General features: G+C 41.7%; 2 protein-coding genes across 3 annotated transcripts; one reads left to right on the forward strand and one right to left on the reverse strand.

Annotated features, from left to right (window-relative positions):
• Positions 1–7,557, reverse strand: LOC110974561 (cytochrome P450 2U1-like). 2 transcript variants are annotated; one of them, XM_087140127.1, is made up of 9 exons: positions 5,610–7,557; positions 5,089–5,328; positions 4,537–4,711; positions 3,707–4,046; positions 2,218–2,372; positions 1,720–1,868; positions 966–1,145; positions 534–675; positions 1–235 (listed from the first exon to the last, which is right to left on the reverse strand). In XM_087140127.1, exons 2-9 carry the CDS (start codon positions 5,308–5,310, stop codon positions 18–20), a joined length of 1,581 nt encoding a protein of 526 aa, XP_086996253.1. In that variant the 5' UTR covers positions 5,311–5,328; positions 5,610–7,557; the 3' UTR covers positions 1–17. The 2 variants fall into 2 exon arrangements, with proteins under 2 accessions (XP_086996253.1, XP_086996252.1); XM_087140126.1 differs by having other exon boundaries at positions 5,089–7,557.
• A 263-nt stretch (positions 7,558–7,820) lies between these two features.
• Positions 7,821–17,941, forward strand: LOC110976304 (uncharacterized). The gene is made up of 8 exons (XM_022229459.2): positions 7,821–8,330; positions 11,038–11,187; positions 11,405–11,524; positions 11,967–12,135; positions 12,669–12,773; positions 13,059–13,255; positions 14,602–14,692; positions 15,248–17,941. The coding sequence occupies exons 1-8, from the start codon at positions 8,259–8,261 to the stop codon at positions 15,313–15,315; spliced, it is 972 nt and encodes a 323-aa protein (XP_022085151.1). The 5' UTR covers positions 7,821–8,258; the 3' UTR covers positions 15,316–17,941.
• Positions 17,942–18,153: the final 212 nt, after the last annotated feature.

The raw sequence follows: 18,153 nt of genomic DNA on the forward strand, positions 1-18,153 counted from the left end.
TCCAAGCTGTTTTATTTTTAGAGTTGCTCCGCCCGGTCACGATTAGATTGACACACCTGTCTCCTTGCCACACACACCCGATAAGGGGGTGGCCCACAGGTGATGCCAGGTAGGGGATCCAGAGAGGGGTGTGGCTCATTCTCAGAAAGGGTCAAGTCAAATTGATGGAGTACACTCGTAATGAAGATAAAGAGCTCCATCTTGGCAAGTTGTTCCCCCATGCAGACCCGTGGGCCTGCCAAAAATTTAAAAATAATAGATCAATTGTGACTTGATTTCGACTTCATTTCATGCAGGTAAAGAAAAATATGGAAAGGGAGTATCTTAACGGAGTTCTAAATGTCCTTTTAAATAGTAAACATGTTCTTAAGTTCAGTACGGATGTCAAAGGTAAAGAAACAAAAATTCAGAAACTTTCCTGAGTCCCCCCCTAAAAAAAATGTAAGCATTACTCCTGGTCCAAACATTGCTCTGAACCCATCCACTGTCGAAAATCTACCTTAGCAAAAGCACACCAATTGCTTCATTCTCACCTGCAGAGAAGGGCATAAATGCATCTGGTTTGACCACCTTCAGATCACTGGCCAGGAATCTTTCAGGTCGGAATTCCTGAGGCTGATCCCATTCCGTGGGGTCATTCATAACAGACCAGAGATTTATGAACAGAACTGAGCCCTGTGGAACCGAAGACAAGACACAAAGAAAGATGGAGCTTAGTGGACGAATCAGTGTGCCTCTGGAAAACAAAAAGGGAGCAGGGCCTGCTCGTTTGGAGAACTTATTCAATATTATTTCCTACACTAAGGTCGAAATCTTGAGTCTTTTTAATTGTTTTCCATTTTTCAACCCCTAAATTGATTGTATAAAGCCCCTAGCCAGTACATTTTGTGTTTGTCGTTTTTTAACTTGACGCTTAAAGGAAGAACTAATTTCAAACCCCCACTCCCCCCCCCCAAAGGGCTCACTTTAGGTATGGTGTAGCCTCGCAGCTGAAATTCCTCTGTCACGGTGTGTGGCAAAGCTATTGGCACTATGTTTGCACACCGTTGTATCTCCATAATGGCAGCCCTTGTGAATGGCATGTCCTTCTGATTACACCAGGAGGGTGGGTTTCCTCCACCAACCTCGTCAATTTCGCTCTGAATCTGTTAATGAGGAAAAAACACGATTGGAAGGAACTAATCCGAGATGCAACATATCAATATGTCATTCGTATGTCTTTATAGAGTAAAAGCATTTCACTTGAAAGTTTGCACGTGAGTACAGTTGAAGACACGCACCGCGCAGGGCATTTCACGTGAATACTTCACTGGAATCAATAATATAATCTTTCAGAATGTTTTTCAACAGCATTCTGAACTAAATCCAATTTTAAAGCCCTGAGGTAATCGCCAAAGGGCAAACCAGTTCGATGCACTTCTATTTTGTACCATTCAATGTCATTCTTCAAGTTTGTGCTTAGATATCATGACACAGTCATCTTGTTTGAGTTGATGTGATAAACACACAACTAAAATTTGGTTGGATATTTTCTCTTTGTTAGAAATAAAAGCAAGAGGTTTTCGTAATCAAAGTACTGATCGCCTCCTGTCGCGACAATTTCTACGCTGTAATCATGCACTTATCACCCGGTGCCTCGAAGTTATGTATGAATACATTTGCCAGAGGCTAAGAACATCAGTGTTCTTTGCTGCTGCGAGGATGGGAGAGGAGATGTACCTGTTTCTGTGCGTCGGCGTGTAATGTCAGATAAAGTACCGCCCACGAGAGCGTGACTGCAGTCGTCTCGACGCCTGCGATGAACATGTCCCATGCGGCCGAGATAACATGGTGCTCGGTATATCGTATTCCTTGCAAATGATGAAGAGCTTTGGAAGAGGCAGGGAGTATGAATGTAATCCTGTCATAATGGATGACTTAGTTGACGGGGGAATTATTAGTGATCCTTGAATCACACCCCAAAAGCTGCCACTCCTCCCCAATCGATCAATCAATCTTCCTACCCCGATCGATAAATGGTCGGTTGATTGGTTCGTCATTTAGGCAGCAATCGGACTGATTTATCGATCGATCGGTCCATCTATCAGTCAATTTGCTCCAGTCAATGCGCCTCAATACTTTTTAACTGTATACCACTTTTATAACTTCACCCAAAGGGCGTTTACAGTCTCCATCCACAATAATGCACAAGTAAATCTGAACACTTCTCGTATATACCTTTTTTTTGTCGGTCCATTTCGATGAAGTAGTGATCCGCTAAACTTTGCGCATGCGCCTGATTGACCACATCGCGACCGCGGAACAGCATGTCCCGAATGAATCTCAAGATTTCCCGTTTCTTTCCCTTGGATCGCCGGAACAGAAACGGTAACCTAAATAAAGAAAGCACAAACGGATGTTAACTTTCCCTAAAAATTTACAGCAATCTTCCGTTGGGTTATTAAACCCAGAAAAGGAGAAAACAGGCAAGGATTGGCACCGATGTATGCTTTGAAGTATATTTTTTAACTTTTTCATTCAAATTCATAAATATGGAAGCATGTTGCTGCCAACGTGAAAAAAAATTATCTTGTTTTAACGACTTAATATCGCGTCTAAACGAGATAGTTATGTCGTTTTAAAGAGATTTTAAGTCGTTTAAATTAGATAAGTCGTTTAAACGAGATAATTTTTTGTTTTGTTTTTCTCGCTGGTAGTAATACGCTTCCAGTACATAAACGGTTAACTTCAATTTCGGATTGAATTTTTCTTTGTTGAGTCTATTTAACAAATATTTCAATCAGATTTATCGAATGGTGCATGTGCATTCATGCACAGATTTGCCACAGTGTATTGCAAGACGAGAAATTGAAGGCTGAGCAATCATCCTGGAGGACCAGAAGACTTAAATGACTTTTTTTCTGAAAGATGCGAAATTGTGAGAACGTTTTGCTTTTCATAATAGAGACCTGTACTTATTTCTTGCATAAAATGGAAAGCATACATTTTAATTTACCTAAGATCTCGTGTACTAGTTGACGCATAAATTGTTGGAGAGATAAATGGATAGACAGTAAGTATGGGAAAAGAATTTAACGTTGTAATGTTTGTTTAATGTTATAGACCTACATTAAAAATGCTAAAATAAAGTCAATACGCGTGTTTAAAGTAGAAATGGACAGATGCAAACGTTAAAACGCGGAAGATTGCATCGATCAGGAGAATCATGACATTGCTTCATCTATTGAGCGGACGGACAAAATATGCGTTTTCTTTTACGAAATAGAATGGAATATATGTATAAAATTCTGCGAACAAAATGCAGATGAGTCACCCAAGAAATTGTTGAATATCGGACATGAAAGGTCTTGAATTTTTGAGAAGTGTTTGAAGTTAACCGTTTATAAAGTTAGACGAAAAATGTCTTTAGATGTGCGGCAAACTAATGAATATATTTTTTGTCAAATCTTTTTGTGTCAATCAATGCAGTTTACACCTATATATAAATCAAGCGGTTATAGGTATAACGATATGACAATAATTGCAGTTACACAAACGACAAAAGTACAAAGTCAGTTGGAACATTTCCAAGGGATTACAATATCTGACTTGGAATTCCTTAGTACACTTTCAAAATAAAAAGCAGAGTTTTTACAATCGACAAAACGTTTGGCAGACAGGAATGACAACCATCGGCTTTGGGCAATTTATTCTCTGCTACTTTTACTTGTACAGAAACGGCAAAAAGTTCTCCACAGCGGAGAATCCTCCTTGCTGGATGTCAACGGATAGGTCCATCATCCGTTGAAACTCTGCATCGTCGTATTGGAATCGTTTCCCGAATACAAGAGAGCACATGACGTTGGCCACTGCGTTGTTCACCAGGATGGTTACATCCAATGGGGCTCCGAGTAGGCCCCGCTGGGCGATCTCATGGCATAAGACGGCTGCCTCGCGTTCGATCTCGGCCCGAAGGCTTTTCTGACCCGGACCGCTCAAATGACGAAGAACCCCGTGTCCGAATTTGCGTTGGCTGCGCCACAGGTCACCAGACGACCAGAAATAGCCTAAAAGGGAATTTACTGTACTTGTTATGTTCTGGTTTAGTTCTTTAAAAATTCTTGCTCTTTGCCCGGTAGCCGTCTTACAGGAAAGCTCTTTTACTCAAAAGGGTATGCATATGCAAAAAGAAAGTTTCCCTGTGGAACAAAAGAACTGCCTTGCAAGATGGCTACCATGCAAAGTCTCTATAAGCCGAATGATGGAGAAAATTAACATTTTGGATCAGATGCCAAAATTCAAATCTTGCCCGAATGGTTCCGAGAATGAATTAATACTGTATATTATGCCAATTGTTGATTTCTACAAGATATTATTAGCATTACCAAAGTTTACGTTCGCCAACAGGAAGAAACTGTAAATTATGAGTAAATGAAACATAGGCTTAGGCATGTTTTACATTAAAAAAATGTCTAGAGAATATAACCTGATTAAAATAAAGTCATTTGTTTTGTAACTTTTTATTTGAAAAAAAAAGATAACTTCTGACTTGTATACCGAGTGAAGTGTCAATGGTAACGGCCCTGGCTGGTGGTGTTCGGCCCGATGTATGCCGTCCGTGAACCACCAAAGCCTCCTTGACCGCACCGACCCCGTTCACTACGACCACCGTACGCGGTCCGATAGCTAAGCTGAAGACATCACCATACGTCCTTCCAAGTTGCGCCATTACCTCCAGAAACAAAAGGTGATAACTTACTTTTCCCCCAGGATGTAGGCCCCTAACTCTTAGGTTAATAATTGCCGGTGTGCTGCATAACTTGGTTAACCAATAAAATAAGGTGACATTAAACGTTTTCTCATCTTGAGCAAGCAGAAAGTTGGGTTGTTAAGAGTGGATTCCTATGCTTCACATCACGGTGAAGTTTTGTTCGAGTTCACAGATACTATTACTTAGTTGATTGAAGCGTCTGACGGCATTGGGTCGTTCTGGAAAACTTATTTTGTGCTACCCCTGTCTACGTGTATCTCAGCCAACCACGGAATAGATAAGAATTTAAGACCATGATAAAAAATTATTTATAAATCGAGACAGCAAAAGGCGCCAACCTTATGGGGGTATTTTCCGAGGTAAGGTGTGTAGCCAATCAGCGGCCAGCCCTTAGGCCCTGGCGGGAAAGATTGTCTCGGACACTCCATCCACCGAGCAGCAACATACCGGATAATTAGCGCGCTCGCCGAGAAAACAACCAAGAAAATGTTGATTGCGTGGATGTCTGCAGAGGACAAGCCTAAGAGGATCTGCAGAGTGGTTACCTCGGAAACCAGCATCTTTAGTTGGTTGGCGCACTGGCGGTAAAGAAATGACGAAAGGGGTGGTTACATTAATGTTAATTTAATTAATGACAAACTGTTCATGCGGCGGCATTTTTTTAATAAAAATTTTACTAACTTGTCCATCCATCCACACACGTAACTGCAGCATTCCTGCAAGTTACACTATGTGTAATCTTAACGGTCAACTCGCACCGCCATAAAAGTGACGCTCACTTTCAAACCACTCAGTCGGCTTCAAAACACTAGGCCTATGTCACTTCGGATTTGGACGTAGAAAAGGCCGATTTACCCACCTCAAATTAACTTCTACTTGTCGAAAGAATAAACTGCCTCCAGTAATCCACCTGCTTGCTCAGTACTAGAATTTTAAGGCGCCTGTAGACAGTGGAGTGGCCTTGACTATTTGAATTTTCGGTCAAGAATGATGAAAAAACCCATGTAGCATCTATTCCGAAACCCTTATGCACGACTCCCTACCGTCAATATTGCAGATCAAGTTGACTTTTCTTGATGCCTTTGATAAGCCGAGCCACCGCCCACTTCCGATTACAGCGCGTCTCTTGTCCGGGAGGATGTAGCTGTCGTTTTGTGAATTTAGCATGAAACTAATATTCAATTTTACTCCAAAAAATACTGACTTTGTGTGGATGATTTCTCGAAGAGTCGTCTTCACCAACAGACTCGACTTCCGACGGCAAGGATAATCGTGTAGCTGCACGGCTCTCCCAGACAAATTTTGGGTTTTAATTTTAACCGAGACAGTTGTCCGTTAAATAATTGATAGCCGTCATAATCTCTGAAATGAGTTTTGAGGAGCTGACTCGTTAGAACTGTATCATCCCATAAATTTGATTAATGTTTAAGTCGCATGAGATCACAATTACTTTCTACATAAGAATGGCTTCAAAATTTATTTGGCGACTTAGCCTGTGTCATCTACATGTATACTTTCGCCATTGTTTTGCAAGTTCTATTAACAATTTCACATAGACTGGTCCCTATCCCGTACGAAGTCTCCAGACGTCAAACAGCCGTCCTCTAAAAGGTAGGGACCGGTAGCAAGTAATTAATCGGACAGAATCCCGCAGAGAGTATGTAAATGAGGAAACGATGCCCCCTGAATTTACAGATCAAGCAGTAGCTGATAGCATATTTTGCTTTTTCTTCTTCGTTACCGAAAATAATTTCAAAATAAATTGTTCTATCTAAAAAAAATAACATTATAACCACTGATTTGAAATAAATTGCCGTAAATGATTTAGTGGTGACAATAATTGAAAACCAAATTACCACACTGTGATTAACAGAGGCTTAGCAAGGATAGGTACTTGTGTTTTATTCGCTCATACACTGCAGTCTAATTCATACCAAAGCTTTACTATTGGCCTGACAAGGCAGCATTCAAATTGATAGGGATCACAATAGCACGTTAAACCGTAGCAAACTATCCGGTCCTTGTAGGACCGACATGATGAAGAAATGGGCGTCGCTGGGGAGCAACTTGGCCCGGGGAAAAATAAATACAAAATGGGAAGGGGGGTGAAAATGTATACTGACCTACTTCCACTGTTCGTGGTATATCAGTTCCTTAGTGATGAATGCTCCCCCCCCCCAGATATCTGGCAATGCCTATGATTGGGTACATCATCAGCCGTGAACCCGAGAATTCTCCAAAGAAAATCCATGAATCCCTCCCATCCTCGATTAACTTATCGTGAACAAATTCCCCCTAGATAATTTGGGCATGTGCTTTATCTTGTGACGTAAGACCAAATTATTTTAGAATCACTTCAGTCCACACAATGTCTTTTCAGTCATTTGGAAAAGCAGATAGAAAAGTATATGAATTCTGTGCCCAGTAAGGCGTAATTCACAAGGTCCAAACCCCTTTCCTAAATTCAAACTTGTTTATCTTCCCCGCCGTCCTAATATTAAAATCAGTTGTAAATATTCATGATGTACTCAACAAAATGAAAGATTGCAATTGGCCAAAATGGACAGTCGGGCGTATCCTTTGTTGCTCAGTCTAGTCAAACTTTTGCATTGATCAATACGCTTCTCTGCTGAACCGAACGTTATTGTTGACAGTACTGCGTTGTTATTTTGATCCCTGTCCTGTTATCATGCATGCTCTTGACATGTTAAAATACCTCAGCGATAATGTGAATGGATCTAAAATTCTCCGGCTCCTAACATATATTCGTTCCAAATGGCACATTTTTATATCAACCGAACATTATTTGCATGTCGCGTGTACGCGCGACTGCAGTCAATGCGTGCAACAGCGCGAGAGGGTACTCCGTATTGCTCAATTGTGAGTACCCCTCCCTGCATAATGATTGGTTTGGCGCGTTGGTTGCTTTGCCCTGCCGTGCCCTATCCAATGCCTTGTGCGTGCGTTGTGTGTAGCGTAGCACTGGTTTTGAATATATCCCAGCAGTGCATAAATACATGGGTCGTCTGCATGCTGGCTTGCTGCACGGTGGTGGTGGTGTGTTAGGGGATCGCAGTTGACGCGTCATGTTAATAGCGCCAAATCGGTTTGTTCAAGTTGGGTTACTGGCGATATAACCCAATCCCGAGCCCAAACCCCTACCAGTGGCTGGGGCAGCCCGCGTGCATTGATTTCCCCCTTCACCACGAACCTAGCAGTGTGCTCACTTGGCTTGGCCGGTGCATGTGCAGGTAGTGGACATTCGCCCGTTGCGCTTGGGGAGGAAATTTGCCGGAGATTTGGACCGTGTCTCTTGTTAGCATCTGAGGTTGTATTGTGTGTGGTGAGTAACGACGGGCTTTTCGGTGAGCTTTTTTTTTTATACTTCGGGTGAGAGCCTCAGCGTACGTGCCACCGATTCACGCTGCCACACAGCCAGGTTTTATCGGCTACCAACAAACAACTGACTCGACACGAGGAGAACTGGGACTGCCGGGAGAGTCAGATTATGGAGCAGACGGGAGCAGCGATGATGGGCCGGAGGATTGAGCTGGAGTGCCGGGGAAACAGTCCCGAAACGGTGGGTCCAGATTTATCGTGGGTAGGAGATTTTGATCATGTTGTGTGGATTGAGTATAACACAAGGAGATAAAATTGCCTGATCCTGGTGTGTCTAGCGTGGCGTGTGTGATTTTGATGTAGTCTGGGCCAAAGTTAATGTGATTGTGTGATGAATAATCATAATGTTTGGTGCGTGATATAGTGACCATGTGGGCGAGTGTTTGCCTCCTTGGCGGTGCGCGGGTACTTTTCGTAATGTTTCAATTCAGTGTGACATTTCCGTCATTTGTGGTGAGAATATGGATGTTCTCATGAAGGTAAGTCTGCCTGTAGTAGGCCTAGGCGTAATTTGAATTTTAGCCAGGAAGCAGTGTTGTCAAACAATGCGTGTTATGTATTAGGCCAAGAGCTGTGCCTGTGAAGTTGGATTGGTGAAAATTGTGAAAGAGGAAATGTTTTCAATTTACATGATGAGCGAGACTCGATCGAGAGTAAGTTGCTGTCATGAGTGTGCTTAGATTAGACATCACCGCCTGTGACCTTTAACTCTGACACCTGACTGCCTACCTACCCTATAATTAGGGCCTATGCCATTAACATTACAATTTCTAAATTTGAACCAGCCAGCCATAAGTTTTGTGGAAGAACAGATTTTTCTACTGAAGACCACGTCACAAGTTGAAAAAGTCCTGGCTTTTCTACAAAGTACAACACTATGCAGAGAAAGTTATGTCAACAACGGCTTAGCAGATCAACTGAATTCAACAGCCTCCTTCCAACCAACCAGCCTTCTTTTCTGCCTGCCAACACCTTATTTCTCTTTCAACTCTCTTCAAAAAGAATTTTCGGAGTCGGATTATTTTCAAGTTGACTTTCTTTTGTTAGTTGTACTAGCTGACAAGTCAAACTCAAACAAATTGCACCACCAGAAAAGTTTCCTATGCATTTGCCTGGTTTGGGGAGTTTGGACAACCCAGCTCCTCAATGGCTTACTGACGACACGGTGAGATTCATGCGATTTAAGCGGCAAATCTCACCGTATCATGAGCTGTGGATCTGGGTTTTCCAAGCTAAAGGAATACAAAAAGTGTCAAATAACAGAATGCAAGTTCTCATTAATTAATGCTATATCCGACTTTGAGTTCAATCTAGATTTACACATGAAACAAGGTGCATTTATAAAGCAGTTAAGCATTTACTTTGGAGTCCTACATCATGCAAAGTTGATCATTTTGACCCCTTGATGATAGCATAATGAATGAAGCTAGATATGTTCAGTCAGAGACAACTCTGACCTGGTATATTACCTATGCAAATAATCTGCTTATTATGCTTAACAATGTCCAGCTTGACTAGTTACATCCATGGCAGATTTCCTATTACCAAAATTGGATTTCCAAGTCATATTCAAGAAAACTGTAATTTCAAGGGATATTCCTCTCGTAATTCTACCTACTGCCTGCACAAACTGTTGCAAATGTGAACTAAAACGTTTACAAGACTACAAGAGCATTTCAAATTGGATTTTATGAATAAACATACACCGCGTGGCATGCCACAGCCAGCAGATGACCTAGGGCCGCACTTCGCACACACAACAATCGACAAACAAAGACTTTCTGAGACGATCCCTAAGTGCCGATGCCACACCGCGGAAAAACGTGTGACGTTGGGCCCATTTAGGGCCTAAATCGGTCCCGCCGTCCCTCCAAACTGTGCCGACGAGCCGGAAAACGGTGCCAGCCGGGATGTGGTGGTGTTTTTCGGGCGGCACGACGGGCGCTAGAGGGTGAAAATGGAGGGAGTTGTCGTTGAGCAGCGGTGTGGCCCTACTGCACGACGCCATGATGGCCGACTGCCCTGTGCTGTGTGGTGTGCGTGTGTTTTGTATGGACGACAAAATGGATGTGATCAACACACAGCCAACCTCGCAGCGGTCTGCGCTATGGGCTCCAAATAGCCACGCGCCCAATGAACGGGCTGCGATCCCTGCACGACCAACTACCGACCAGAAAACTTGGTCGCTGGGATGCCGATCGCCACGCCTGGCCACGGGAAATTTCGGATCCGACCGAGTCGGACCCGTTCCTGTCATTTTGGGCCGGGAATGCGCTCGGAAAACGGACAAATTTGGCCAACAAACAACTTTGAATGTCGAATTTCTGAGGCTGTGTCGATGTCGCCTATAGAGGGCGCTGTTCGGCAACACTTTTGGCGGGCAATTTCTGCAGGTGTATTTACTGTACCACAGGTGTATTGACTAATAAGTCAGGAAGGATACATGTACCCACTGAATTTTTATTCTCACACTGAAAACAAGATTTCTTTTTGGATAGACCCTAAAAAATGTTTACCTTTCAAAAGTTGTTGGTTTCATTGATGATTTTCTTATTTCAACAATTTTTTTGCATAATGCCAGTTTATAGCCTTGGGCCTGATTTGAATAGCATTGAAAAATTCAATCAATTCAAAAGTTGGGAATAAATACCCAAGGACTAAATCCTATAAAATGACTGTGTAGACTCGTGACCTTGTAGAGACGTATTTGTATTTTTCCTATTTACCATTATTTGTTGTAAAAACAAGCACATGAAGCATTAAGTGCCTTGGCAATACTTAAGAACAGTTTTCATCAAATGTCATCAGACAGTTAAATGGCTGGAGGTCTGTAATTTTGGTGCACAAACAGACTGGGTAAGGAGTTCCATTTGTGCCATTCATCACAGGTCAAAGAATTGAACTTGGACAACTGTCGGAGCGACAAGGGGGCAATTGAAGGTCTCAGTGAGAGGTTTGATTCTCTGGAAGTGTTAAGCCTCATCAACACAGGTCTTACAACCTTGAAGAACTTCCCTGCACTCCCTAATCTCAGAAAGGTGAGTTGCTCGGTAACTTTCCCGTCCTGTTTTAATTTCACCTCTCAGTGTTCAAGTGCACCCATTAACTCTTGTAGTCTGTGCCTGCAATTGGTATAGTAACTGTAAGTAGCACTTTCTGATTGTTAGTCACCTGCAATTATGCGTAGTTGTATCCCGTCAAAGTTTGTATGAGATATTTCTAACTGGATAAATCTCCTTTGTGTTCCTCTTGCAGCTTGAGTTGAGTGAGAACAGAATATCGTCAGGTCTGGGGGTCCTGGCTAATTGTCCCAAATTAACACACTTAACACTGAGCAATAACAAAATCAAAGACTTGGAAGCGTTAGAGCCCCTGGTAAGTCTAGTTGCTTGAATCCACTCAAATTCCAATCAGAGAATTAGGATAGAATTTGTTCAGTTTGGTTGTTTAGGTTTTGTGACCAAGGTGGGCTTTTTGGCACTTCACACACGTGCATTCGTGTAAGCAGATTTTTTTTCAGTTGGTAATGAACGTAAAATTTCCAATGTCATTGGAAACATCTGGAAGAGTCTTGCAAAAAGCATTGAGTTGATGTAAAACATTGGATTTCAGTTTCTAATCTATCAATCATACAGGTTTGTTATGTTTGGTTTTTTGCACAAAGCTTCGTTTGAAAGAGAATACTAAGCTATGATACTCAGTCTTACCTTGAAAAGATACAAACTTACCTTGAACCAAAATAGTGGTGAAAGTTTACTTGATTGTAAGCATGACAAAATCATGTCTTAATCGTGATTTCCTTTTCTTTTGTTTTCAGAAAAAGCTAGAAAACCTCCAGGCAATCGACCTCTACCATTGTGACGTCACAAACATTGAGAACTACAGGGAAAAGGTGTTTGAGTTACTTCCGCAGTTGAAGTATTTAGATGGTCTGGACAGATACGACAAGGAAGAGAATGATTCTGAGGAGGATGAACTAGACGACGGTATGCTGATTAGAATTAGGTCAAATTACAGTTTGGCAGTTAACCCTTTCGGAGGCTTCACAATCCACCCAGAGGTTTTGGAAGATATAGGATTGAGAATGGTTGGATTCAGCCAACATTACTTTTATTTGGGGCAAGATGGCAAGTCCTAGGGTAAAAAAATGCCTGAGAGGTATCTTACACAGTGGAGGATTTTGGAGAATCAAGGAGGTTCCTAGCAAATGTCTAAAGAGAAGGATCACTTGCTCTTTCATCAGTACTCTTCTTGGTTCAAGTCTTAAAAACTGTAACAGCAAGGAGGATGACAACCAGCACTGGGATATGAATCAGATGATTCAAACTCAATGAAATCACTTGACTGACTTGCTGTACATACAACCTTGCACTGTTAATAACAAAAGAGGTAGGCATACTCACTCTCACCTCTGAAGATTGACAGGGAATGTTTGGCGAAGATCTCAAGAAATTGCATGCCTCAAAATTCTTGTTACTTCACTAAAACATTTTCTCTTTGCTCTGTCTCTTTGAAATAGACGTCTCGGGGGAAGATAGCGGATCAGAGAACGACGAGGAAGATGAGGATGAAGGTGATGTTGGAAGCGATGTGGTCGTGGAGGATGACTCTGACGAGGATTCAGGTAGCTTGCCTCTTCATCCTATAACCTAGTTTGCCTTGGATATTTGACATTTTGACTTCATTATTTCTACAGAGTCTTGACACGGTATCAGGAATTGTGAAAGGCACTGCGTTATGAATCGACTAATGCTAAACTCTTGTGAAATCTCATTGCAGGTATGCTGCAATCGAGTTAAGGAATACATCAAGATTTTCAGTCAAAACGTTTTTTCTGGCTTGAAAAAGATCTTTTCCAATTTGAGACTGTAGTCGCTGTCCTCGACTTTTCTTGTTCCCTCTCAACCAGATGAAGATGATGATGCAAACGTGGACGTCAGCGACGATGATGATGACGACGACGATGACGACGATGACGACGACGATGAAGAAGACGAAGATGAAGATGAAGAAGATGAGGATGGAACGGGAGGCAAAGTGGATGACGGAGCCAGTGACAGCGGCTCAGAACCAGGGCTTGAATACCTTCAGAAGTCAGACTTAGTGGTACGTAGGAGTATGTAACTTGGCACTGATGTGAATTGAAGATGATAGACAGTTGGCTGTCGTTATTACGAACTCGGCTATGATGGAAATTCTACTTACTACACACAGACCTCTGGTCATTGCAAAATTTGCACAATCCTAAAGGGAGAAAATTTGTTCCAGCGAATCGCACTGTACAAAAATCCTGTTTTTTGAAAGTTTTTTTGCGACGATTTGTACATGAAAGATCACGAAAGATCACGAAAGATAGAGAGGCACCAGGTCATCAATAGTCATGGCGTTCTTGCCGTTGTTATGTTGACTTCATCCTCAACAATTATGGCCAACCGTCAAGATTGTGGGCCTTTTCTTTAGTCTTACATGTACACTTACAAATCGTTTTTGTCAATTAACATGCAAAGAGCTGTAAAAAGCATGACTTCAGAAAACATACAAAGAGAGGAGTTATTGGAAAGATGAGAAACTCCTAGTTGCACAGTGAATCAACGAACTGACAATTCTTGAAGTCCAACCTGCTGTGGGCGTTAACCTCTGCCCCGCGACATTGACCATAGGTGATAATTGCAACTTTTGAGATCAGTGCCAAACTTGTTGGTCGTTGAAACCAGTAGCCAGGCTTTACAATCCCTTTGCTCAGTAGCCAGGCACTACAATCCCTTTGCTCAGTAGCCAGGCACTACAATCCCTTTGCTCAGTAGCCAGGCACTACAATCCCTTTGCTCAGTAGCCAGGCACTACAATCCCTTTGCTCAGTAGCCAGGCACTACAATCCCTTTGCTCAGTAGCCAGGCACTACAATCCCTTTGCTCAGTAGCCAGGCACTACAATCCCTTTGCTCAGTAGCCAGGCTTTACAATCCCTTTGCTCAGTAGCCAGGCACAACAATCCCTTTGCTCAGTAGCCAGGCACAACAATCCCTTTGCTCAGTAGCCAGGCACTACAATCCCTTTGCTCAGTAGCCAGGCACTACAATCCCTTTGCTCAGTAGCCAGGCACTACAATCCCTTTGCTCAGTAGCCAGGCACTACAATCCCTTTGCTCAGTAGCCAGGCACTACAATCCCTTTGCTCAGTAGCCAGGCACAACAATCCCTTTGCTCAGTAGCCAGGCACAACAATCCCTTTGCTCAGTAGCCAGGCACTACAATCCCTTTGCTCAGTAGCCAGGCTTTACAATCCCTTTGCTCAGTAGCCAGGCACTACAATCCCTTTGCTCAGTAGCCAGGCTTTACAATCCCTTTGCTCAGTGCAGCTTACCTGTGGTATCGTTGATCTTGCCCAAATCATCTCATTCCTTGTTCTAATTCTTGATTCACTTGATTACTTTCCCATTCTTTGATCTCTCAGGATGACGATGATGAAGAGGATGATTTCAATCCTGACGGGGAAGTGGACGAAGATGAGGACCTCGATGACGAAGAGGAAGATGGTGTGGAAGGTAAGACTGCACCCATTAATCAACACCCTGCCTATCAGTACCCACCATGCCCATCAATACCTACCACGCCCATCAATACCCACCACAACCATCAATACTCACCACAACCATCAATACCCACCATGCCTATCAATACCTTTCACACCGAACAACCAAGACTTTGCTAGTGCACACACACTTACCTTACATACCTAGTGTGGACATTCCTTTGTTTTCATGCAGTTAAGAAAACTCAGTGAAAATACTCGTTTTTCTTGAACTGAGAACACCATTTTCAGCTGGCTTTTTGTACAAGGTTTCCTTGACTATTCCTCTTCCTTTTACGACGATGACCCCAACCCCAAAATGCCTCTAGACTTCTTTTTCAGAGAAGGGGAAACGTCTGGTGGACGTCTGTAAGTCCACAGAACGTCTTCCTTTCCCGCATCGTGTGGACATCTTTTGTTCGCGCTAGGTATTTAAGGTTAGCGGCCTGCATACTGTATTATACACTTGAACACAAATCTTAGTGTCTTGGATTTGTAATCTTCAATTTTTGTTTCAATTGTAAATCAGCTGAGGTTGAGCAACGGGGACAGAAGCGGAAACGAGACCCCAATGAGGAGGATGAGGATGATGACTGAAACTAATTGTTTCCATAGCAACGGTGACTGTTTTGTTGAATTCTTTTATTTTTTTTCCCCTTGGAGATTGCTTACTTGGACTTGTACAAAGACAGAATTTAAAAATCAAGGTAATTGTTGAGTGACTACCATTTTTTACGAATTGAAAATGTGCTTACCCACCGGACAAAGGTCTTGCAAGTTCGGCTTGCACCTAGGACAGTAGAAAAAAAAATCCACAACTGACAGACGCCACTTTGAATTTGAGTAAATGATGTGTTTGAAAAAGTTGATCAATTGTTGGTCGTCTATTTTAAAGTCTTATTTATGTGATTTGGTTGGTTTTTATTTTTCTGCTGATTAAAACCGTTGTCTGGCTTTCTTTCCCCCATAGCCAAACAGCAGTGAAAAAAAAAAATCAGCGCCTTGGTTGGGCTGGGTAAACATTTTTATATGAGACCAAAGAGATTGGAACAGTTGGCGTTGTGTAAGGCTTGCATTTAACGTGACATCTCCGTGTAAGTAACATTCAAACGGGTTGTTATTGTGGATTAGGGTGGGGATTTTTTTTTTTTCCTGAAGTAATTTTGTTGTACAGTTGAAATGACTGATATAACTTTTCCGTACTATCCTGAAACTGTGGCTTGACTGTACATTGTTTCATAAATAAATGGATATTGCCTAAGTGGCTTCTTTTGGAAGGGTTGATGAAGCAGCGTTTCCAAAAGATTTGTTGATTTGTCAGAAATTCAGGCCAGTTACTTCTTCACACCAGAATCAGTTGGTGAGCATTTAATAAGCGCCTTAAATTCGGCTTGTATTTGGTGTTCCTTTGTGGGGTTGATGTATCATCTGCACATTTGTAGCCAGGGTAAAACTATGTTTTTGAAAAGCCAGGCCTTTTTTTGTCAGTAGGTACAGCTGAAGTGGCAGGCTTTGTTGCAGTTCCTCTTAGATTTGCCTTCCTTAGTCAAAGGGTCTGCAGAAGATTTGGTATTATGTAGAAAACGCACCGCCTGAAGGTATTCTCTGATCACAGAAATGCTTGTTTATTACAGGTGGTTTCACACCTTATTTCTGGGGTGGTTTACCCACTTACAGACATTTCTTTCCAAGGATCGGTTTAGGTTTCTTCCTTGGAAATTTCACCATTACCAAACCTATTTCAAAACAGGAGATCTTCCTTTTCAGACTTCAGAGTTGCGTGCCTGTATAAAAACCCAAGATACTATTGTATCATTTTGTAGAAACTTAGGAAAGTTTGGGAAACAAGCCCAGTACATGTACCTTGCAGGTGTCATCATTTTCTGGTACTAGGATTAAAATTGACCTTAACTTTTCATGGTTTAGGAAATACCTGGAGAGTAAAGGGAAGGTTTGACCAATACCAGAACAAGATTTTCTTGTACATTTAGGAAGCTTTATCCCTTCAGAGAAACGGCGGAACATTAAGCTTTCTGCTGCTCTGACAAAAACTGCCAAAGATCAGATTTTCTATTAGGCCCTTCCGCGGTCATGGGGGAAAGGACCATTTTCTCTGAAACATTAACTCCAAAGTGCACCCTCCAAATCTTGGACGCGGGGCTCCAGTCCAGTGCATCTTACTCGTTCATTCTTGACGTTGTATCAAAGATGGGGCTGTCAGGTATTTTTCTTTTTTTCAAAGCTGCAGAGTAAATGCAGGTAATGGTCGGAATATGTGCAGTTTTATGCATGCTTTCTAAATACCCAGATGAATCTTCCCGTGTGCTTTTCCTTTTTGCGGGATCCCAAAGATATGCATTATTTGAACAGTGCCAGAAAAACCCCAAGCTCCTCCATTTTTGTAAATTGTGTAATTATGTTAACACTGGTTGCAGTTGGTTTTAACGATAGTTTAAAAAGTAGTGGGTAGTATTTTGCAAATGAAATTACAATCAGCCAGTCGAGGTTCTTAAAAAAAGTTGATTTTTGTAGTTGAGGTTTTTATTTTCCTGTTGTCCTGGTGACACCAGGATGTGGGACCACTTCACGCTGTCAAATGTCAAGTTATAGTACTTTTTGTTTGATTGAATATGAATGGTTTTTAAAACTGTTCAAAATATAAATTTGTCAGTGGAGACCATGGGTTTCTTAGGAATCAATTTGATGCGAGATCAAAGATCATGATCTGTGAGACTTCGAGTTTTCTATAAAAAAACTGCAGCATTTTTTTTCCTGGATTGAAGACATGCCCACATATAATCCACAACCACGTTTTATGTTCTGAAGTACATGTAATTTGTTTTCAAGGTTTTTTTTTTTTAAATTTGCATTCGTACAACATACCAAAAAAAAAACTGAATGAAGGGCAGCATAACCTAATGGTACCAAAATCTTAAATATGTTCCGTTTCCTCTGACCTTTCTGAAAAGTGAGAACACAACTAGCCTGGCTTCCATCACGTCTGTAATTTCTTGTTTTTACATCTGAATGGTGTACCTGTATGTAGTATATCAGCTTTTAAGTCCAAATGTTATCTGGCGGCCAGGCTTTATACTGTTGAAAGTTGATGAATATTCACGATGTACATTATTACTATTGTGACCCTTGGATGTTAAGCCACTCCCACTTTTCTTGTCAACACAATAGATGTTCCTTCTGTTGTAATAAATTTTTAAGAAACCCATGATTTGGGGTCTTCAATTTGGTTCAATATTGTGTTTTGAGGTAAAGTAGAATGTAATAAGTTAGCACAAGTTTGTTTTTGTTTTTCTTACAAAATTCAGAAACCACGGCAAATGGAAGGATGACCTTAAAACATACTTTCTCATTGACAGTTTCCAGAGTTTTGGTTGTAAACTAAAAATTCTTCCTATAATCAACTTTAGAGAACTCCTA

Source organism: Acanthaster planci, linkage group LG08 (assembly GCF_054643075.1).
Source record: "Acanthaster planci isolate LZ-2023a linkage group LG08, COTS_SCS, whole genome shotgun sequence".
NCBI lineage: Eukaryota > Metazoa > Echinodermata > Asteroidea > Valvatida > Acanthasteridae > Acanthaster > Acanthaster planci.